At 40.5% G+C, this 23613-nt stretch overlaps 1 protein-coding gene and 1 pseudogene across 1 annotated transcript; one reads left to right on the top strand and one right to left on the bottom strand.

Annotated features, from left to right (window-relative positions):
• The first annotated feature begins 2030 nt into the window (after positions 1-2030).
• Positions 2031-7609, top strand: LOC148770044 (uncharacterized; annotated as a pseudogene).
• A 10475-nt stretch (positions 7610-18084) lies between these two features.
• LOC148770043 (uncharacterized) lies at positions 18085-18525 on the bottom strand. The gene has a single exon (XM_088818957.1). It carries the CDS (start codon positions 18523-18525, stop codon positions 18085-18087), a length of 441 nt encoding a protein of 146 aa, XP_088675083.1.
• Positions 18526-23613: the final 5088 nt, after the last annotated feature.

Raw genomic sequence — 23613 nt, 5'->3', positions numbered from 1 at the left:
TTTATGTGAGTTATACAATTCCGATTTCATATAAACGGAAATGTCCAGTCAATAAGCGTTAATGGTGGAATTAGTTGAGAAAATGCTATTTAAAATATTTATATATAAGATATTATGTATCTTCTAATAACACATATAAAAAACACGTGTATTAATTAGTTATGAGTATAATAGTGATAATTAAGAATTTTTAATTAATAAAACTTGTTTTGAATTTATCTTAAAAATGAAAAATAAAATTGGACCTAATGTAACGACCCTTGTACAATTGGGGGTTTTGTCAAAATTTTCCTTATAAAATTGAAAAAAAATAAATTTGTAAAATAATGAAAGAGGGTGACTAGTCTTAAAAGAACTAAAAAGGGTATATATTATGGTGTAACATGTAATATGAGGTAATTGAAGAATTTTAAAATACATGAGAGCTTGATAAGTGCTCGTTTTGCACGATTTTTGCTTATCAAATCTTCGAGTTTTGGTCTTCGTTCGTCCGAGTTTCGGCTTTATTTGTATATATTATTGTGTTTCTTGTTTTATTTCTTTTTTTAGGTTTTGTTAGCTTTTGTTGCCAAGTCGAAGCCATTTGGAAGCGAAACCGATTTTTCAAGCCGAGAAAGTGATCATTAAGACCCAGATCGCGATCCAGGAAAGTCGGATCGCGATCTGGATGCAAATTCCAGTAGCAAGCAAGATTCAGACCCAGATCGCGATCCAGGAAAGTCGGATCGCGATCTGGTGACAAATTCCAGTAGCATCGTGATTTTGGGGCGGATCGCGATCTGGGTGGCGGTTCACGTTTTTTCGAGAAGCCAGATCGCGATCCGACTTTATGGGATCGCGATCTGGCACGATTTTCGAGGGCAGATATTTTAGAAAGCAAAACTTCTTGAGGAATATTTGCAATTTACTATAAATAGAAGCAAGCCCTCATTCTTCGTTCTTCTTCGACTTTTTACGGTTTTCGACAGTTCTTCGCGGGAATCGTCAACGGGGATTCCGACTTGGGTTTTTCTTACGCAATTTCTTTACATTTTGTTCTTCATTTCCTTTGTACATTCTTTTGATACTATGTTTGTTATGAACTAAGAACATTTTCTTCTAGGGCAATGAAGCCTTGTATATATTGATTTCGATCGTCATTTCTGTTATCTATTTGTCGTGTTTTGATTTCGTTTATGTTTTCCTGTATTAAATGCTTCTGATTGTGTTGATCAGCTCTCAGATTGATATTAAATAGGAATGAACTCGAGAGAGGATTTCTTGTTTGAAGTTAGGAAAACATAGCTCGGGGTGTGGAAACGGAGACGTGATGCACTTCGGGTAGCCCTTAAGGACTTGGCCTAAATGCTCTCTTAATAGCAGGTTCTGAACGGAGACGTCGGACCTGTGGGTAGACTCTAACTACACTGGAGACGGGGGTTAGAGTACTTTAGCGTCTGGGTTAACGAATAGGAATGTGGCGTTAGATAACGGATTTGTAGATCGTTGTTGATTATATATAGGTGGATTTGGCCCTAGAAGTCCCCTTTAAATCGAATTCCCCCGCGTTGAGTTGTCGTTGCTTTATTTACGTACATTCTATATTTGCATGTTTACGATCTTGCATGCTTTTAAATTAGGGTTTCTCACATTTCCAATTATTTACGATCGGCTAGATAATATAACGATAATATAATTACACTACTCAGCATGTGAATCTACAAGGTCCCTGTGGATCGATATCCGGAACCACTGTTCTGCAAAATGCGATACCGTATACTTGCGGTAATTTATACGTGAGGAAAATGCGTATCAAGTTTTTGGCGCCGTTGCCGGGGACCAATTTGATTTTATCTTTGTTGATAGTGTTACCAATTATCTGACTATTACTTTAGCTTTTTACCTGCTTTATTTTTCGATTTGTACCTTGATATTAACCGATCACTTTGTTTATGCCCAGGCGTCGAAATTTGGAAATCATACCTTACGATCCCGAGATTGAAAGGACACTTCGTAGACTAAGGGCCACGCGCAACCAACAAAGTGAACCAATGGCCGAAGATCAAGGAAATCCAGAGCACCTGGCTTTTGAGTACGATCGAGAGCCAGGACGAGATCACGAGCAGCCAAGACCGAACCTGCCACCCGAGCGAACAATGCGAGAATACCGAACTCCAGCTGTGAATGAGAACTATTCGGGAATCAGGAAACCGACGATAGCCGCAAACAACTTCGAGCTAAAGACGGGGCTAATCAACATGGTCATGGCGAACCAATTCTCCGGAGCAGCCACTGCAGATCCAAATCTCCATCTTGCCAATTTCTTGGAGATTTGTGACACAATCAAAGTTAACGGTGTTTCTGACGATGCCATTCGGTTGAAGCTATTCTCATTTTCTGTCAGAGATAAAGCGAAGAGTTGGCTTCTGAGTCTTAATCCAGGATCACTCACCTGTTGGGAAGAATTATCACAAGCCTTTCTGGCACGATTCTTTCCACCCTCGAAGACCGCACAATTACGAAGAGATGTAGGCAACTTCAGACAGATGAGCCAAGAGCCGATGCACGAGTCTTGGGAGAGATTCAAGGACTTATTACGACAATGCCCTCAACACGGATTCAACCCGTGGGATCAAATGGAGTTATTCTACAATGGGCTCGATCAACCAGCCCGATCTTTAGTCGACGCTGCTTCAGGTGGATCATTGCAAAACAAGACTCCCACAGACGCTCGAGACATTGTCGAGCGAATGTGTGAGAATGCTTACCATTGGCAGTCCGAACGGAGTGGTATACAAAAGGTGGCCGGAGTCCACCAACTCGATCCTTTAGCCGCGGTTTCAGCACAATTAGCGATCCTATCAAATCAGGTCGCCCAAATTTCAGTTCGAGGGCCACAGATCGAACGAGTAGCAACAGCAAGTACTTCACAAGCCACAAACGACGATTGGGAGCAGGCACACTTTATGAACCACCGATTCAACAATTTCCGGGGAACCCACAATCAGAACCAAAACCCTACTCATTATCACCCGGGAATTCGGAATCACGAGAACTTCTCCTATGCCAATCCGAAGAATGCTCTACAACCACCTCCCGATCTCAACCATCAAAGAGAGCAACGAGGGCCAACGTATGACGAGAGTCTTCACCGACAAGAACAGGAAATGGAGGGCCTGAAATCAACAATGAAGAACATGGAGAAGCAAATAGGGCAAATCGCCCAATCCATGTCCACAATGGCCAAGGGTGGATTTCCGAGCAATACCGAAGTCAATCCAAAGGAAAGCTGTCAAGCCATAACCACCCGAAGTGGTTTGCAAATGACTGATCCTCCTTATCCGACAGACGAATCACCAAGGCCAGCTGTACAACCGACCCCGGTCGAGCCGGAAATCACCATTTCAGGAAGTAGTACAAAAGAGGCTAGTAAGCCCAATAACATTTCTTTTCCTGATAATCCCCCTCTTATGGTAACTCGTATTCCTTTTCCAGAAAGACAGAAGAAGAAGAAGTTCAAGGATCAATTGAAGAAGTTCATTGAAAAGATCAAGCAGATTCGAATCAACATCCCTTTTGCAGAAGCCTTGGAGGTAATGCCAAACTACACAAAGTTCATGAAGGAAGTCCTATCCAAGAAAATTCGGATCGAAGAAGACATACCAGTGACACTCACGGCAACTTGCAGTGCCATTCTTCAGTCGAATCTACCACCGAAAATGAAAGATCCAGAGAGTTACACTATTCCTTGTATTATTGGCAATTCTACTTTCGATAAAGCTTTATGTGATTTGGGGGCAAGTATTAATTTGATGCCTATGTCTGTGTTTCTAAAACTGGGCTTAGGAAATTTGAACCGCACTCGCATGACTCTACAGCTAGCTGATCGTTCATTGAAATATCCCGATGGGATTGTAGAAGATGTGCTAGTTAAAGTAGATAAATTCATTTTGCCTGTTGATTTTGTGGTACTTGAAATGCCTGAAGATGATGAAGCACCAATCATTTTAGGTCGTCCATTCTTAGCCACTAGTAAGGCGATGATTGATATGGAATTAGGATCCTTAATGCTTAGGGTAAATGGGGAAGAAGTTGTTTTTAATTTGACAGATGCATTTAAACACTCTGAGCATGTTGAGCATTGCAGTAGAATAGACGTGATCGAGGACTGTGTTTCCTCCTTTTTTGATTTGTATGAATTATGTGATTCTGTTGAGCACTGCATTGTTAACTCTATTGATTTGCATTCTGCCTCCCCTGAAACCCCTATTGAAAATGATGTGCTTGATTGTGTGTTGTTTCTTGAGTGTGCCGAGATTTTAGGCATAGACGAGGTAGGGATCGTCCCCGAGATACCAGTTAGTGTGAAAACGGCCCCCGTACTGGAATTGAAGCAATTACCGGATTATCTTTGTTATGCTTTTCTTGGAGCAGACAAGACTTATCCGGTGATTATTTCTTCTAGTTTGAGCGAGGCCGAAACAAACACACTGCTGGAGGTCCTTAGAGAATATAGGTCAGCTATAGGTTGGTCTATTGAGGATATTAAGGGAATTAGCCCATCTATTGTTCAACACAAAATTCTAATGGAAGACGTCTATAAACCGAGAGTCCAACCTCAGAGGCGGTTAAACCCGTCAATGAAAGAGGTAGTCAAAAAAGAAGTCTTGAAATTGTTAGGCGCTGGTATGATTTATGCAATTTCTGACAGTCCGTGGGTCAGTCCGGTGCAGGTTGTGCCAAAAAGAGGTGGGATGACGGTTATTGTGAATGATAAAAATGAACTTATTCCGTCTAGAACAGTCACTGGGTGGCGTGTGTGTTTCGATTACCGATTATTGAATGCAGCCACTAGAAAATACCATTTCCCCCTTCCCTTTATCGATCAAATGCTAGACAGGCTAGGAGGTTTCGATTATTACTGTTTTCTTGATGGTTATTCGGGGTACAATCAAATTTCAATCGCCCCGGAAGACCAAGAGAAAACTACTTTTACTTGCCCCTACGGTACTTTTGCATTTCGTAGGATGCCTTTCGGTTTGTGTAATGCGCCTGCTACCTTTCAACGTTGTATGATGTCTATATTTCACGATATGGTAGAAGAGTTTCTTGAGGTGTTTATGGATGATTTTTCTGTGTTTGGATCGTCTTTCGATCATTGTGTGCACAATCTAGAACTTGTTTTGAAAAGATGTACAGAAACGAACCTTGTTTTAAATTGGGAAAAATGTCATTTTATGGTTCGTGAAGGTATTGTTCTAGGTCACAAGGTCTCGAAAAAGGGTCTTGAGGTGGACAAGGCAAAAATCGAAACGATTGAAAAATTGCCTCCACCGAAGGATGTCAAGGGGGTTAGAAGTTTTTTAGGGCATGCTGGGTTTTACCGTAGATTCATAAAAGATTTTTCGAAAATAGTAAAACCATTATGTCATTTACTTGAGAAGGAAGCTGTCTTTGATTTTGATCCTGCTTGTTTGCAGGCTTTCACGTTTCTCAAGGAGAAGCTAACCCAATCACCGATCATGATTACTCCCAATTGGGAGGAACCATTCGAGATCATGTGCGATGCGAGCGACTATGCTGTAGGTGCGGTATTGGGACAAAGGAGGGACAAAATCTTCAAAGCCATCTACTATTCGAGTCGTACACTTGACCAGGCACAGAAGAACTATTCAACGACCGAAAAGGAAATGCTTGCTGTCGTTTATGCTGTTGACAAGTTCAGACCGTATATTTTGGGGTCTCAGGTGATCATTTACACCGACCACGCAGCTATTCGATACTTGTTCGCAAAGAAGGACGCCAAGCCCAGACTCATCAGATGGGTACTCCTACTCCAGGAGTTCGACTTGGAAATCAGAGACAAAAAGGGGAGCGAGAATGTGGTAGCAGATCATCTTTCCTGACTCATACTAGAAGAAGTTCCAGCCGAAGGAAATATTCAGGAATCGTTCCCAGACGAGCAACTGCTCGCCATTAGTACCCACACTCCGTGGTATGCTGATGTGGCCAACTTCTTGGCCAGTTGAATCATTCCTGACGACCTTTCTTATCATCAAAAGAAAAAATTCCTTCACGACAGTCGTTTCTATCTATGGGACGAGCCGTTACTTTTCAGAACCGGCCCCGATCGTGTCATCCGAAGATGTGTTCCGGAAACAGAAGTACGTGAGATTCTCACACATTGCCACTCTTCACCTTGTGGCGGGCATCACGGGGAATCTCGCACAACCGCCAAGGTTCTGCAGTCAGGCTTCTTTTGGCCAACCCTATTCCGAGATAGTTACGAGTTCGTGAAACGATGTGATCGATGCCAACGAACAGGGAACCTATCCAACAAAAGCCAAATGCCTTTGAACAGCATGCAAGAGGTGGAGCTTTTCGATGTTTGGGGCATAGACTTCATGGGACCATTCCCTTCTTCGAACGTGAAGTTATACATTCTGCTTGCCGTGGACTACGTGTCCAAATGGGTCGAAGCAATTGCCACCACAGCCAACGACGCTCGTACGGTCCTCAAATTCTTTCACAAGAATATATTCTCAAGGTTTGGAACACCCAGGGCGATCATTAGCGATGAAGGATCTCACTTCTGCAACAAACTGCTCACTAATCTCACGAATAAGTTGGGGATCCGACACAAAATTGCGCTAGCCTATCATCCACAGACGAATGGCCTTGCTGAGTTGTCAAACCGAGAAATCAAACAGATTCTGGAAAAGACCGTGAGCACGAACCGAAAAGATTGGGCATTGAAGCTCGATGATGCACTTTGGGCCTATCGAACTGCATTCAAGACACCGATTGGGATGTCTCTGTACAAACTCGTGTATGGGAAAGCGTGCCACCTGCCAGTGGAATTGGAGCACCGAGCTTATTGGGCAGTCAAAAAACTCAATTTCGATCAAACAGCTACCGGTGATCGTCGATTGCTTCAACTCAACGAAATGGAGGAGTTCAGAAATGATGCTTACGAAAATGCCAAGATTTACAAAGAAAAGACGAAAAAGTGGCATGACAAAAGAATTACAAAGCGAGAGTTCCGGGCAGGTGACCAGGTCCTGTTGTTCAATTCTCGGCTACGACTATTTCCGGGAAAGCTCAAGTCCCGTTGGTCGGGACCATTCGTAGTCCTGAGCGCAACCCCACAAGGAGTAATCGAAATACGAGGACGAGACGGTCCGTCGTTCAAAGTGAATGGGCAACGAGTTAAGCATTACTACCCGAATGGTGCTCCCGAGGAAGTGGAGCGTGTCGCACTAATTTTCTCCCAATAAATCCAAAAGAAGTCGAGCCGTCGACTGTAAAACAGGCGCTAAATGGGAGGCAACCCATTGTTGCCCATTTTCTGTCATTTTCCTTTTGTTCTTGTTTTCGTTTTTATTTTTTAGCTTTTTCGTGGATTTTTATGTTTTTAGGGTTCAACATCTCTATCTCACCCATTTAAAATTTCCGTTTTGGCAGGTTTTAGGTGTCCCAGATCGCGATCCAGGTAAGTCGGATCGCGATCTGGGGTGTTTTTCCAGTAGCAGCGAATTTGGGGCCCGGATCGCGATCCAGGTAAGTCGGATCGCGATCTGGGGTGTTTTTCCAGTAGCAGCGAATTTGGGGCCCGGATCGCGATCCAGGTAAGTCGGATCGCGATCTGGGGCCTTTTTCCAGAAGCTGCAAGGTAAGCCTCCAGATCGCGATCCGGGTATTGTGGATCGCGATCTGGGGTCGAAAAGCAGTTCAAAATTCACAAACCCCTTTCATTTTCTTATTCTCCCTTTTCTAATTCCAAACCCTAACCCCTCCCCAACTTCAAAATCTTCAATTTCTTTCATCAAAAGCACATCAATCACACACTTGATCATCACAATTCACGATTTGCACATTTACTCCAAGAATTTGTGGGTGAATCTTCAAGAAAAGGAGGGATAGGTACCGAACAACCGGTGGAAATCAAAAGGCTTACCAAGTTGGGCACGCCAAGTGTTCGACAAAATTCCCGAACGAACTTCCAAAAGCTTTCGACCTTCCATCTCGCACAAATTCGAGCGAAATGACGTCGCCGGCCAAGAAACTCTTAAAGACGGGCGAAACGACCAAAAAAGCCCAACCCAAGGAGAAGGCTCCGGCAAAAGGAAAAGCCGCACCGAAGAAAAAGGCAGCTTCTCGAGGCACGGGAAGCCAAGAAGGCACTTCGAGTCCACCACCACCATCTCAGGTGCCGGAAGAGCAACAAACCCCACGCACGGGAAACGTGCAACTTGAGATGGGATCCCGTGCTAATCAACACACCATCCTTGACCACGTAGTCCTCGAACCGGGAGATGAGTTTTTGTACGTGAACGTCGAGGCCAAAAGAGAATTCATACGTCGCCATAGCCGACCGTTTGTTCCAGAAAGGGAATTAGATATCTATGGCATGGAAAAAGAATCGATCATAGCAAACTTTGATCGTCGACAATGGAAGTACTTGGCCAAACGACCGGAGGACTACAACGAGAATCTAGTGAGGCTCTTCTATGCCAATGCCGGTTTTCACGCGGGGTCGGTGGTCATTCTTCGAGACAAAGAGGTGCGCTATGACGCTGCTACAATCAACAAGTATTTCCACCTACCCGAAGTCTCGACCGAGCCGTTTCAACAACTGAAGATGGCAACGACCTATGAGGAGCTGATTCAGACTCTTTGCCCTAGGGGTTCGAAGTGGCAAAAAGGAGAGCACTGGTTCCGTCGGGGGGAACTTTCAAGGGAAGCAAAGGTATGGATGTACTTCGTCAGTAGCAGGCTCATGCCCACAAAATCGACGGCCAAGACCTATGCCCCACGTCTTACACTGATGTATGCCGTTATGAAGAGGACACCTGTGAATGTGGGCGCGATCATACACGCTGAGATCCGACGATGCTTAGGTGATACCTCTCTAGGTCTGATGTTCCCTTCCCTCATCACTACACTGTGTGATCGTGCAGGGGTCCCCACATACGCGGATGACCGGCTCACCAGGTCACCACAGCCTATCTTCCCTTACCACAAGCTCCAGCCAGCGAGTGGACCCCTAGGCGAGGGCGACTCAGACTTACCAGATGCTGGTCCCTCAGGTGTTCATGCGGCTCGACCAGAACAAAGGGCCAGAAGAGGCAGACAAGAAGCAGAACCACAGCTCCCGGAGTATGTCGGCCAATGGATGGATGTTATGGAGGAAAATGTGGGATGGTTCAAGAAAATGATGAAGGCCATGGCTCCAGCGCTTCAGTGCAGGACCGATGACATTGTCGAGCCACGGCCGTTCCCACCACGGCCTCGATATGATGGAGCATCAACCTCCGCCGCCGACGAACGAGCACAAGCGGCAGCCACTACACTGGTGGCACAGGCCTGGGAGGAGTACGAGCGGGGACGACAGGAAGAGGAGGGAGGAGCCCACGAGGACGATCAAGACAACTAGGGGACGTTGTGTTTTCTATCCCTTTTATTTTTTATTCTGCTTTTGAGCATAGGGACTATGCTAGAATTTAAGTTTGAGGGTGGTGTGTGTTGAACCTGTTTGTTTGTTTTTGTTCGTTTTTTTTTTTGGGATAAGTCGTTGGATTGATATTTCGTTTACGATGTATCTTTGCTAGACTTTGTTTTTATTTTATTTTATTTATCTTATTTTGATTTGGTCTTTTGCATGCATATCATATAATTTAGTTTCGTTTATGTATTTCAATTTCCGTTATTGTGTTATGTTTGTCACATGCATTTCATTTAGGATCGAGTGTAATTTGCATTTCCGGGTTCTTTTGAAGCAAAGCAATTAATGAATTAGTAGATGGGCTAGTCGATTTTAAAATTCAAATTTTGGATCACCGGCTAATTATAGATGAACCTTCCGATTGCGTTTTTGCAACTTGTGTGGATAGCCTTTCGAATCCTTTCCGATTAAGCTTGAGCGCATTGTTCTGAGGGGTATAATAGCCTGAGGTTTGGGGGGGCAGGTTAGAATTGAATTATGTGTTCACAATTTCGAGTTGTTGGCTAGAAGTTCTATCAATGGTCTTTACGTTTTTATTCGATATATATGTTAAAAAAAAAAAAAAAAAAAAAAAAAAAAAAGAAAGTTGTGATGAAAATCACAATATATCGTTGTTGTCATTTCTTATTGAATAAAAAAGACCTACTTATGCCCAACTCGAGTTTTTGAATTTCATAATCAAAACTTACTTTTCACCCACATTTCTACTCAAAACCCTCGATGATTGTGTTTATTGTTTAATTACGGATTCTTGAGTCCATCTTTCATTTTGGTGTAGAAACAACTAATTGCGTCGGTAGGAAAGTCGAATACCTTAAAGCCATGGGCCATTATGAGATTTTAGGTTATCTAGCTCGTTTTATCTTTCGAATTAATTGCAATGCTTTGACCAATCCGGCAACTTTGTGGGTGTGTTGTCTGAAAACCCTCACGAGACACAACTCGTCCTTTGGGGGTACCCAGGGGTTCAAAGGCTTGTTGCATACGCTAAATGCAATCGTGATTCCCTACGTTAGTGGCCTAGTTTAGTTTGTTGTTTTTATTTCATTTTTGTTGTAGTTTCGTTTTGATTTACTCGGGACGAGTAAAGATCTAAGTTTGAGGGTGTGATAAGTGGTCGTTTTGCACGATTTTTGCTTATCAAATCTTCGAGTTTTGGTCTTCGTTCGTCCGAGTTTCGGCTTTATTTGTATATATTATTGCGTTTCTTGTTTTATTTCTTTTTTTAGGTTTTGTTAGCTTTTGTTGCCAAGTCGAAGCCATTTGGAAGCGAAACCGATTTTTCAAGCCGAGAAAGTGATCATTAAGACCCAGATCGCGATCCAGGAAAGTCGGATCGCGATCAGGATGCAAATTCCAGTAGCAAGCAAGATTCAGACCCAGATCGCGATCCAGGAAAGTCGGATCGCGATCTGGTGACAAATTCCAGTAGCATCGTGATTTTGGGGCAGATCGCGATCCGCACTTCCTGGATCGCGATCTGGGTGGCGGTTCACGTTTTTTCGAGAAGCCAGATCGCGATCCGACTTTATGGGATCGCGATCTGGCACGATTTTCGAGGGCAGATATTTTAGAAAGCAAAGCTTCTTGAGGAAGCTTTGCAATTTACTATAAATAGAAGCAAGCCCTCATTCTTCGTTCTTCTTCGACTTTTTTACGGTTTTCGACAGTTCTTCGCGGGAATCGTCAACGGGGATTCCGACTTGGGTTTTTCTTACGCAATTTCTTTACGTTTTGTTCTTCATTTCCTTTGTACATTCTTTTGATACTATGTTTGTTATGAACTAAGAACATTTTCTTCTAGGGCAATGAAGCCTTGTATATATTGATTTCGATCGTCATTTTTGTTATCTATTTGTCGTGTTTTGATTTCGTTTATGTTTTCCTGTATTAAATGCTTCTGATTGTGTTGATCAGCTCTCAGATTGATATTAAATTAGGAATGAACTCGAGAGAGGATTTCTTGTTTGAAGTTAGGAAAACATAGCTCGGGGTGTGGAAACGGAGACGTGATGCACTTCGGGTAGCCCTTAAGGACTTGGCCTAAATGCTCTCTTAATAGCAGGTTCTGAACGGAGACGTCGGACCTGTGGGTAGACTCTAACTACACTGGAGACGGGGGTTAGAGTACTTTAGCGTCTGGGTTAACGAATAGGAATGTGGCGTTAGATAACGGATTTGTAGATCGTTGTTGATTATATATAGGTGGATTTGGCCCTAGAAGTCCCCTTTAAATCGAAGTCCCCCGCGTTGAGTTGTCGTTGCTTTATTTACGTACATTCTATATTTGCATGTTTACGATCTTGCATGCTTTTAAATTAGGGTTTCTCACCTTTCCAATTATTTACGATCGGCTAGATAATATAACGATAATATAATTACGCTACTCAGCATGTGAATCTACAAGGTCCCTGTGGATCGATATCCGGAACCACTGTTCTGCAAAATGCGATACCGTATACTTGCGGTAAGTTATACGTGAGGAAAACACGTATCAGAGCTAAACGAATGTTTCTATTCATTAGGATTTATTTCGTCCAAATATTAGTTATTTGCGTCAAATTCAGTTTTTTTGTTAATGTTGCGTGAAGTGATGCACAGTTTGTAAAAACAGAAATAAACGAGACACAAATTCAAAGTGGTTCGGATACAATTGTAACCCACATCCAGAGGATCTGCAAAAACGAATATTCACTATTTTAGTTGAAAGAATTTATGGTCCCGAATTCGTTTAATACAGAGATGTTATCTGAAGTGTTATGACACTTGAGAAAACATGCAGCGGAAATATAAAGATAAAAGAACAATACTCAGAATTAAAAATGTTCACAAGTAAGGACTTGTGAACTTGCCCTTTACAGGACGGAAAAAATATATTAAAAACAGTATTCCAAGAATACAAATGGAAGAGGTGCGAAAACTTCTACCTTACAAATGAATCATTCTCATGATCATTCTTACAATCAAATCTAGATACTAAAAGAAAAATATTAAAAATTCTAGATTTCAAAGAATGTACTCGTGAGGAGTACGTAAAGAACTTATGAATGAATCACTATCTTGATCATTCTTACAACCAAGTCTAGAAACATATATACTGAAAAATCTAGACTACAAAGAATGTACTTATGAGAAGTACGTAAAGAATGTACTCATGAGGAGTACGTAAAGAATGTAATCATGAGGAGTACAAACGACCGATTCTAAAACCACTCTAAAATACTCATGTTTTCTTTTCAGCTCTCGGTTTTTATTTCGTGGAATCCATTAATTTCCTTGAGTATTGAAATCGGTATTTATAAACATTTCAAGCTTCCACTACTCAGCCCATGATCTGCAAGAAAACCAACCACAAGAGCACTCAAGAAAATGGGTTAGTGGGTTAGTTAAGAAGTTAGAATAATATCCATAATTAAACCACTAAGCACTACTTAACCCACTAAGTACTATACTTAACCCACTAAGCACTACTTATTCAATAACTAAAATTTAGTTAGAAAATAAGAAAGTTAAAAACAAAATGTGGAAATAATCCACGTGTTTCATTAGTTTTACAAGCACAATATTAGGACTTAAACTATAAATTAAAGACTCCCTCTTTATCTTGACACCGTTCTTATGCAGTACTCAAAACTAGTAACTCCAATTATGCCAGCCTCCTCTCCGCTCGGTTGAACTCCATTCAACGCTGAATCCCTTCAGTCGGCGGATCGATCTCCTCCCGAAATCTGTCTAAGCCCCTCTCCCGAAGAACCGATCTTCATTTTGTATAGAAGAAGCAAACTTGTGAATAATCCTTGAACGTATCTTCTCCACAAAGCATTGGAGCCGATTTATTTTCTATGAAAAGAAAGTTTCTCACAGAGCAATAAAAACGAGAGCAAAAGATATTTTCTTTTCATATTTCTCTCAATTAAAAAGACGTTGCGGGAGCAGCAAAAATAAGAGCAGAAAAATGTAATTTGTCTCTCCAACAAAAGGCGTACAGTATGAGGAAATAGAGTCCATTAGGGTTAGGAAACTCTTAATCACGTAGGAAATACTATTTTCAAAAGAAGGAAACTCTTTAGAAGAATAATTTCTATTATAAATCAATTAATTATGACAAATTAGAAAAATTAAAAGATACAAAGGCAATGTTTTGTAGTGTTTCTATTTTGTTTTCATTGATTCCCCAAAACTAAATTATATTTATTACACTTCTCAAATAATTTTCTCAAAAGTTTCTCTATCCTTCAGACATGATGTGACTGCTACAGTAAAATAATTTGACTGTTACAATAAAAAATGTCTTCACTAAAAAACAAATAAATATCACTTCATCTTTCAATTTTTTTCTTCTAAATACTTTTTTCTAACACTTTTAAACATGATATGACTGCTACAGTGTATTTTGTCTCCTTCCAAAATATAAACAAACCTTACTTTCATTCTCAAATTCTTCCCCCAAAACACATTTCCTCAAAATAAAATCAAAATAAGTTCCAAAATGCTTCCAAACATAGCCAAAAACTCTTCCCTTCTTTAGCTCACGGTATATGCAAACTTGTGGCACAAGTTTTATTTAATTCTCGTATAATTAGAATCCAAGGGATTCTAACAATCTCCCCATTTGTCGTTTATTGATTATAATCATTTTCTCCCGCTGAGTAAAAAACCTGAAAATAAAATAATCAGAGGACAGACGGAAGCAAAAAAACTAAAGATCATCCTGAGCATTAAAGGAACACCTCATCATGATCATCTCTTTCAGCAACAAGAGTGGCATCAACTGCTGCAATAGTAAGTGCCACAGTTTCAACAATTGTTCCCACAGTAGTGTCTTCGGCAGGTGGTTCACAACGGAGTCAGCTCCCCCGACATGTGTTTCTCCTAAATCATCCTTAGGCAGCTCCTCTTGTAAATTACTTCATTCTTCCCCTTTGCTTACTTGGCTTGGTAGACTTGGAGACCGGTGCAGAGCGACGTGGTAAATCATCCACTTGATAAAAGACTCAGCAAATAACGCCAGCATTAGCTCCTCCTTTTATATTTTTGTGAAGACCTAAACCAATTAATGACAATAAACACATTGTTAAAAATGTGAAATTTCTTCTATTTTGGAGATACACGTTCAGGTCATTAATATGAAGAGATAATTTATTTCTTCTCAAATTATCTAATGAGATAACTAAGGAAAATATGTTTCTCATATTAATACACATCTCCATAGAATTCCACTTGGTGTCGTGGACTTGAATCCCACCGACATTCTAACACTCTCCCCCTTTGGCATTGATTGGTCAGAACATTTACTCCCCCTAAATATATGGTACCTACATGAGCAAGGGTTAGCAAATTCAGAATAACATCTGCAAATAATTAAACTATAGCAACAGTTTATGAAACAGTTCAACCGATAATGTAAACTGTAAATAAGCCATAGTTCCAAAATTAAAGCAGATAATTCGTTCAGATAAGCACGAGATAAAAGGATATGCACTAGCATCAACAACTTCTCATCACAATGCTCATTATTTGTCCTGTATTTTTGCACTATTCCAGCAACTGTATGATGCACTGTCTCAACAGTTGTATGAACTCCCCCTGCATTCCTGCACTGTTCCAGCAACTGTTTGATGCACTGTAGCAACAGTTGTCGGAACTCCCCCTGTGTCTATGCCGTTTCATTGTTCTTTTCTCCCCCTTTCTGGGCAATCACAATGCATAGATAAATCTACATGGACTAATGATCTCGATGATTCGAGCAATCTGTTTAAACACTTAACAAAAAGATCAAACGAATAGAGAATCTTAAAAGCAAATGAGAAGAATCACCATACATAACATGCACACAAACTCACAAACTCAATACCACACGACAATTGTAACGCGGAAATCAAAGGACAATGAAATCAAATCCAACATATTGTAATGCGGAAATCAAAGGACAATGAAATCAAATCCAACATTAAATAGCCAAGAACACTAACTCGCCAAAATTTCGTAAGAAACGTGGGAACGTGAGTAGTAGGCCCAATAGATCCGGTTGCAACAAAAAAATCAAATTTAACCGGCACATAAACAAAAATCACGTCTCTCTCTCTCTCTCTCTCTCTCTCTCTCTCTCTCTCTCTCTCTCTCTCTCTCTCTCTCTCTCTCTCTCTCTCTCTCTCTCTCTCTCTTAAATAATACCTAATGCAAGACAAGAAGGAAACATGAGTAAAGAGACATATGTGAATAGGAATCTGCATTGACAAACAAAACATATGGGATCTATCTCCACATTTACGATAAGCGCAATCCCAAAAAATCCGACTGCCAATGCAACCAATAAACTTAATAATCTCAAGTCAAACACAAAGATGTTCTTATTAGGTAGAGTACACACACGCCTAGTGGTAGTTGTTTCCCATAAATAACAGAGCAATTATAGAAACAAGATTACATTGGTCGTGCAATGTGTACTCCCCTGGGCTTTCTAATTGAGCCTTGTAATGAGTGTTCGGTCAAATGGTTTATTGACTTGACTCAACTAGGTTTTGAACTATTCACTGACCATATATATAGAATTTATATTGGCCATGCAATGTGAGTCCCCTGGTTTTTCTAATTGAGCCTTGTAGCGAGCTGTCGGCCAAGTTATTTACTGACTCGACTCAAAAGGGGTGACCAAATTGAGGTAAATTGATGTTGATATATATAGATAATAGCAATGCAAGAGTATCTTTCACTCTCTGAAAGAGGTAGTTTTTCCCTATAAAAACATCCAACCAAGACAAGACTATTCAGATAAATAAATAAGTTGGAGCCTTTTAAATAATCATTTTGGGAATTGGTGAAGTTCTACCCCCACAAAGTTTAGAAGTACACGAAGTATCAAATTCACATTTGTCTCAATCATATGCAGTATGCTTAATGCAGATCCTATATGAGATGCAAAAACATATGAAGTGTCCTACCACTAAAAGTTGCAAGTCTGGAGACTCTGGACATAAAGACTGTTGCAACAGTTCATGCAACTGCATAAGATTAAACAACATAAATTCCCGGCGATTTTCACAAGGAATAAAATCTCTGTGCATCAAGGGTTTTTGCAAAGGCATCAGTTAATTCATTCTCTTTTGCAACATCATCAATTGAGACAACCCCCTATTCAACCAAACCCCTTATGAAACGATGACAAATATCAGTAATCTTAGTTCTCGAATGCTGAATTCGATTCATCGAATTATTTTTCGCACACAAATTATCAAAATTCAGAAGACCAAGTTTCTTATGCCCCAATCCAATTTTGTCAACAGAACTGTTGGAACAGTTAGTACTATCATCACATGATTTTAAATAAGTAATGGCAGATAAAAAATTAAGATCAGATTTCTTTACCCAACTTTTTTGTTGAGATTTATTTACTAAATCAACATTTATCTTGGGTTTTTGAAACGACACAAAAGTGTTATCAATTTTAGCGGAAAGTGCTGAGCGGGCCATTATTCTTTTCACCATTTTCAAGTACTTAAAACACTTGGGTCGTATATGACCAGGAACATGACAAAAATGACAAATAGGGACAAAACGTTTTCTTTTAGATGAATGTTTAGACGCAACTATCGCAACAGTGTGTGAAACACTAGATTGTTTAAAAAAATTGATTTTTCTTTTAGAATTTTCTTTCTATTGCAATGCATCAGTAGATAGCTGATTACCCCCTATACCTAGACGGCCATAGTTCGGCTGATTTTTGTTCAAAATTTCATTCAAAGTTACCTACCAGTAATAAACTTAGAAATAGCATCTTGGGTTTGAGCAAATTTAGCCTTCAAACTATCTGTTTCTCTACTAGTAGAAATAACATTTTGTTCAAGAGTAGAAATTCTTACCTTCAACACTTTATTTTCCTCTATGAGAACATGCTTATCCTTTTCAAGGCACTTATTTTTCATATACATCTTTAACCTCTTCTAGGGTTGGCTCTTCATCATCACTACTGCTCTCAGAGTCACCTGCAAAATTAAATGGTAAAGTCAGGCTATTGTTCTTATTTGAAGATAATTCATCATACCTGAAATCTGTCGGACAGACTGTTGCAACAGTTCCATCGGTTCTCCTCATCGAAGTAGTACCACTGAATGCCATAAATTTAGTGGTTTGATATATCTTCTATGTTGTTCTCATCCTCAACACTGTCCTCTTTATCAGTCCAAACAGTGGTGAGTGACATCCTGTTTTTCTTCAAAGTATTCGCACACTCTGCCTGAATATGTCCAAACCCCCCCCCCCCCCCCCCCCCCCCCCCCACACTCTCGAAATTTCATTCTCCTAGACTTTGCATCATCAGAATAACCATTATTAGAAAAAAATTTAATTTTTTTTAAGGTTAACAGACTTACCTGATTGAGAAGAACTTCCTCAAGTTTCAATTTTTTGACGCAGCTTTTCGAGGTTATTTGACATAATTGCTAAGGATTCTACAATGTCATACTTATGAAATGTTTGGCCTTGTGAGATGCCATGGGAAGCTTCAGCTTGGAATGCCACATTCTTCACCTTTTTCTTTTATCGAATATTTGCTTTAAAATTCATCTCTTGGGTTTGCAGTTTACCCATGAGTTCATCTAGCTTTAACGTATTGATATCCTCACTTCTTCGATTGTTGCAACTCTGTAAGCGAATCTTTCTGGTAATGAACGTAGTGCTTTTCTTACCAACTTTGTTTCCAAGTATTTTTCACCTAGAGCATAAGATTCATTTGAAATATCACACGGTTTAGCGTGAAAATCAGCAATCGTCTTGTCCTCCTCCATATGAAGACTCTCAAATTTTGTGGATAGCATCTGCAACTTAGATGTTTTAACAGTTGATGTGTCTTCATACGTCACTTGTAGGATCTCCCATGCCCTTTTTGCTGATTCACAAGATGATATCAGTTTGAACTGATTGTCACTATCGCCACTGAAAATTGAGTTTATCGCCCTTGAGTTGTAATTGGCAAGTAATATCTCTTCATTAGTCCATGCTTCTTCTGGTTTTACCGTCTGCATACCATCTGTTCCTTTAGCCATGGGCGGTGTCCAACCAGTTACGATAGCACGCCAGGCTCGTGTTAGAGTAGGTGACCAACAAGCCAACCTGTGGCTGTGGTCTTTCGTATTTATTATTGTAATAAACGAACCTTTATTCGTATTAATGATAAAACACCTTGGCATTCTATATCTTTGTCCCTTTGTCACAAGCATAGATATAGTCCTTACAGTTATTACAAGTACTAGTAATTGATCGTTAGGATCGTGAGATATTTACTTAAGTATTATAACTGTTAAACGTGTTCCTAATCGAAGGGTTACGCCACTAATGAGGATATCGGCCTTTCCCATTAAGACTAGCACTTAGTGTATGTGTACTGCATCTCATCAGTAAACGGTATTGTGATATCGGCATGCATAAGTGGGTGCTCGTAAGTTGACGAGTTCACTGAACTCCCTCACCCTAGAAATCTCTAAGTGGTTCCCAATAATCGAGTAGAGATATCTATGGTATAGTTGTACACCATTAGTCCTTATGACCTAGACATCACCGTGACTTCACTAGAGGACCAGCTGTATCGTGACCTGTCCCTGAGTTCCACCGAGGACCATCCCAAGGGCCAGTGTTCGTGCAGTCCGAAATCTAGTGGGAGGTCTGTGCATTGTAGTCGGGGATTCGATCGCTAGAATAGTCTTGGATGTCTTGTGTGTTCTGAAAGTTTGTAATCATTCTAAGTCTCTGGCTAGAGCTGACTAAGTGATGATTAGAGAATTCGATTCTCTAAGTCATGCACGTAAGGATTACAACACTTAGAACGATCGCACCGTCATTGAACATATAAAGAGGTCTCGATGAACCAATGCCTCTAGTTCGATCGGGACATATGAATCGAAGGGACCGTACTGTACGTTAACTATATCTGAAGGTTCTTGCAGGCACTTCATTTGTATCTAGGGAATCATGACGCGTAGTTGCTAGACGCCAATCTTGATTCGTTGGGTGATTAAGGTGAAACGAGTTTCATCATAATCGTAACTCTAAAGGGGACGAGTTTTGACCACAAAGGGTTGTGGGCCCACGGCTAGCTTACACCTGAACCATCGAGGGTCACACTGCTCGTGCACATGAGATCTTTGAATAAACGGTCAGAGATAAAATAGTTTATCTTTGCATGATTGGAAGTCAATATGATTGAGTCCAACATTCGTAATTTGGAATTATGAATGAGAATAAGAAAAGGAAAAGAATAGGCGAACGTATTAGTGAACTTTCTAAATCGGGAAGTTTCCAAATTTAGAAAGTGCACTGAACTAGGGTTTCCACTTTTGGAAAGTTGGAAAATGAGAGATGGCACTCGTAATGACGAGGAAGTTATGATGATTCCGAAAATGTAATCGTTGCAATTTTTCGGTCATTGAATTAAGAGAGACGAGCGAGTAAAGATACTAACGGACTTAAGCTGTTGGGCCCAGTCCAACTTAAGCCCGCTAGGGTTTTATGCAAGGGACTATAAATACATGATTTATAGGCCTTGCACAAAAACACAAGACCTAACCCTAACCCTAGCCGCTCAGCCCCTCTCTCTCTCGGCCCTCTCTCCTCGGCCACCGCGCCGCCGTCGCCGGAGCTCCACCGGAATCGGCCATTCGTTGGCCGATTGTTTCGGTATTGTCATTCCTTCTCTTTTTCTTCCGTTTTATTCTAACTACTTCGTGTCTAGTGCCACGTTTTAGTAGATCGAAGTATACGAGGTGAAATCCGAGAGGAGGAAGACTGTAGATCGAAGAATCGAGGAGCAACGCACGAGCCGAAGCCGCACGCTGCCCCACGCGCCGCCCCGGAAGTCAGCGCGTGAAGCTCACGCGCCGCCGTGGTCGATCTCCCGCTGCTGCCGCTGCACTCCATTGCTGCCCCGATTGTACGGATTGGTTTCCGTAGCAATCTCGACGTGCTATACACTCCTACCTCACGCTTCAACAGGTAAACACGTGAAACCCTAGTTTCGATTTGAGTTTTGTTTAAACCTATGTATTCATGTTTGTTTCGTATGATTTTATGTGATTATGTGTAATCGATTAAATCGTTGCAAGCATGTTATTTGGTTTAAACGCGAGCATGTTAATTGATTTAAATTCGATAGAAATCATTAGCATGCAAATTGTTTTTTAATTTTCGCTGGAAGCGCAAAGGTACGCAATTAATTGAATTTAATTTGTCGGGCATGTGCATATGTGTTTTAAAGTCGTTTAAATCGCATAAAATTTTTGTTTTCCGCTGCGTACGCGTGCCCGAAACCCAACAGTGGTATCAGAGCTCGTTGCGCAATTAATTGCGTTCGTATTTATATGCTATGATTTTATGCATGTTCGATTTATTAAAGTAGTGATTGTCGTATTATGTAATTGGGAGTTTTCGTAAGTTTAAAATATTTTTGAAATATTGTTTAGAATTTTTCCAGCTTTAAAATTGTTTAAAATTGGAAAATCGGATCTGAAATTGTTTTTAAAATGTCGGTTTTTAAATGTTCGGATCGAACCGGTCGAACCGGCCGGTTCGATGGTTGTGTGCGATCTAGTTGACCGAATCCACGTGGATTCGGGTCGGTCAGACCGGTTCTCGGTCCGACTGACCCGGCCCACTGATTTGGGTCAGCTGGACCGGGCAGAACCGGACCGCTTCAGTCCGAACCGGTCAGACCGGTTGGGCCGAACCGGTCCACTGAAAAAAAAAAAAAAAAAAAAAAAAAATCAGATTTCTAAAATTAAACTTAAAACAAATTGATTTTAATTTTTGGAAAATTATTTTCAATTAATCCCAATTAGATAATTGGATCGACAATCATCTATTTTAGTAAATAGGTGTTAGATTAATTAATTAATTTAAATTGTTAAATTGATTTCAATTAATAGAACACATATATAATATTGATTATAAGTTCAACTTAATTAATAGTACCTCAACATTATTTGAATGATTTATGCTAGTTGAGGTTCTATAATTATTTTGAAAATCCAATAATTAATTAATGTAATTAATTATGAAATTAGGTCGTATGTTCCTCTTAGGACAATATGCGCTTCCATATACCTTTAGAGAACATAGATGTAGGAATCACATAGACCAATCCAAAACCTTCTGATGAGATAAAACTTTTTAATAAAAATCCCTCATTCTTAATTTAATTAAGAATCATTTCAAGCTATAAAGAAAAACCCAATCTGTTGAGTTATTTCTTTCCTTCTGCCAACGGTTGGATTATGTGTAGCCCTTCACTGTAGTGCATTAAGCCGTGTTAGCGGGGAGTGCTATGGTGGAGTAAGCTGTAATTCAATTGACATAACGATGAGGGTAGCCATAGAAAAGGGTTATGTTGGATTAACGTGGTCGGCTAGATTAACTAGGGACTGCATTAGTTTGGCATAATCAAGTTCTATGAGCATCCTTGATTGGTAGGTTAGACTTGACACACAACGATTTTGATATTCGCGAGATTAACTTAGGTCATTATCAAGTGTGAGGAAAATTAATTTAGGGTCATATTGTGGATATGATTGATTGTGATCTACCTTTGGGCAAATATAATCGGGCTAGATTAACTACGGGTTATATTTGTCTATTGGACCTAAAGCCCATTAAGAAAAATCAGTTTTCTCGTTTGTCTACTAGAGGGAAGTGGAACTCGATAAAATTAGTGGGAGAACAATTAAATAACACAAGTCCAAACATTTAATTGTAACAATCATTTAACGCGAATCTCTAATAATCCTCTTCTCTATATGTCTCAGATAATTATGTCTAAGAATCCCATAATGTCAATCCTCGACAATAAACTCAATGGCCCTAATTACCTAGATTGGTTGCGTAGTCTTAAGCTTGTGCTAACTGTTGAGGGGCATCTCTATGTTTTGAACGAGAGGCTTCCCGCCACTTTACCTGCCACAGCGACTGATGCTGAAAAGGAAACTTATGAAGTTTGGAAGAAAGATGACAGTCATGCTAGGTGCTATATGATAGCCGCCATGGAGCCCGCGCTTGCGAGGAAATATGAGTCTCACTTGCATGCTTTCGATATAAAGGCTCATCTCGATAGCATGTATAGTGAGAATATTAGGGCATCGAGGTACGCTGCTACAAAGGAGTTGATCACAGCGAGACTGCGCGAAGGGACTTCGGTCCACGAGCACTGTCTCAAAATGATCACTCTCCTTGAAAAGCTAGTGAATCTTGATGTCACCCTCCCGGCCGAGCTCTCGTTGGATTTGATCCTGTTGTCTCTTCCTAGTTCCTATGAATCGTTCATAGTGAACTTCAACATGAACAAACTAGATCCTCCCTTGGATGAGTTAATGAACATGTTAGTCAGCTTCGAGTCCACCATTAAGAAAGAGAAGTCTGTTCTCATTGCTGCTACTTCTGGAAAGAAGAGTTCTTTCCAAAAGAAGAGAAAGGAAAGAGTTCCCTTCCCAAACAGCAAGTTCGAAGTGGGTGAAGGCAGTGGGGGCCCCAAAGCAAAGGTTAGCAAACAAGTTGATGATGCTTGCCATCACTGTGGAAAGAAAGGACATTGGCGCCGCAACTGCAAGGCTTACCTGAAGCAGAAAGGTTCTGAAAAGGGTACGTATTTCATTGACGTAAATTTGTCTGTCAACTCTTCTTCTTGGGTATTGGATACGGGCTGTGGCTCACATTTGTGCAATGATTTGCAGCTAATGACAAGAAGTCGAAGACTTAGAGTGGGTGAGACCTTCCTAAGGATGGGGAATGGAGCAAGAGTTGCTGCTGAAGCCATTGGCACAATTTACTTAAATGTTTTGGATTCTAGTTTTCCTATTGTTTTAAACGATTGTTTATTTGTTCCGTCGCTCATTAGAAACCTTATTTCTATTCCTGTATTAGATATTGAAGGTTTTACTTTTGTTTTTGGAAATTCGATTTGCATTATACAAAAGAATGAGAATCTGATTTGCAAAGGACGACTATTAAACAACTTGTATGAACTAAATCCAAGTGAAATACCTATTAATGTTATATCAGCAAAACGTAAAGAGATAGATCAAAACCCCGCACAACTTTGGCACGCTAGATTAGGTCATGTCTCTTTAAGAAGGATGAACGATTTTGTTAGT

Source organism: Erythranthe guttata, chromosome 6 (genome assembly GCF_056151865.1).
Source record: "Erythranthe guttata isolate IM_541 chromosome 6, IM_541, whole genome shotgun sequence".
Classification (NCBI taxonomy): Eukaryota; Viridiplantae; Streptophyta; class Magnoliopsida; order Lamiales; family Phrymaceae; genus Erythranthe; species Erythranthe guttata.
This window is presented reverse-complemented; position numbering and strand designations above follow the sequence as displayed.

What these genes read in the sequence shown, in the direction of transcription:
- LOC148770043 (XM_088818957.1), bottom strand. Translation starts at nt 18,525, where the DNA reads ATGGCTAAAGGAACAGATGGTATGCAGACGGTAAAACCAGAAGAAGCA.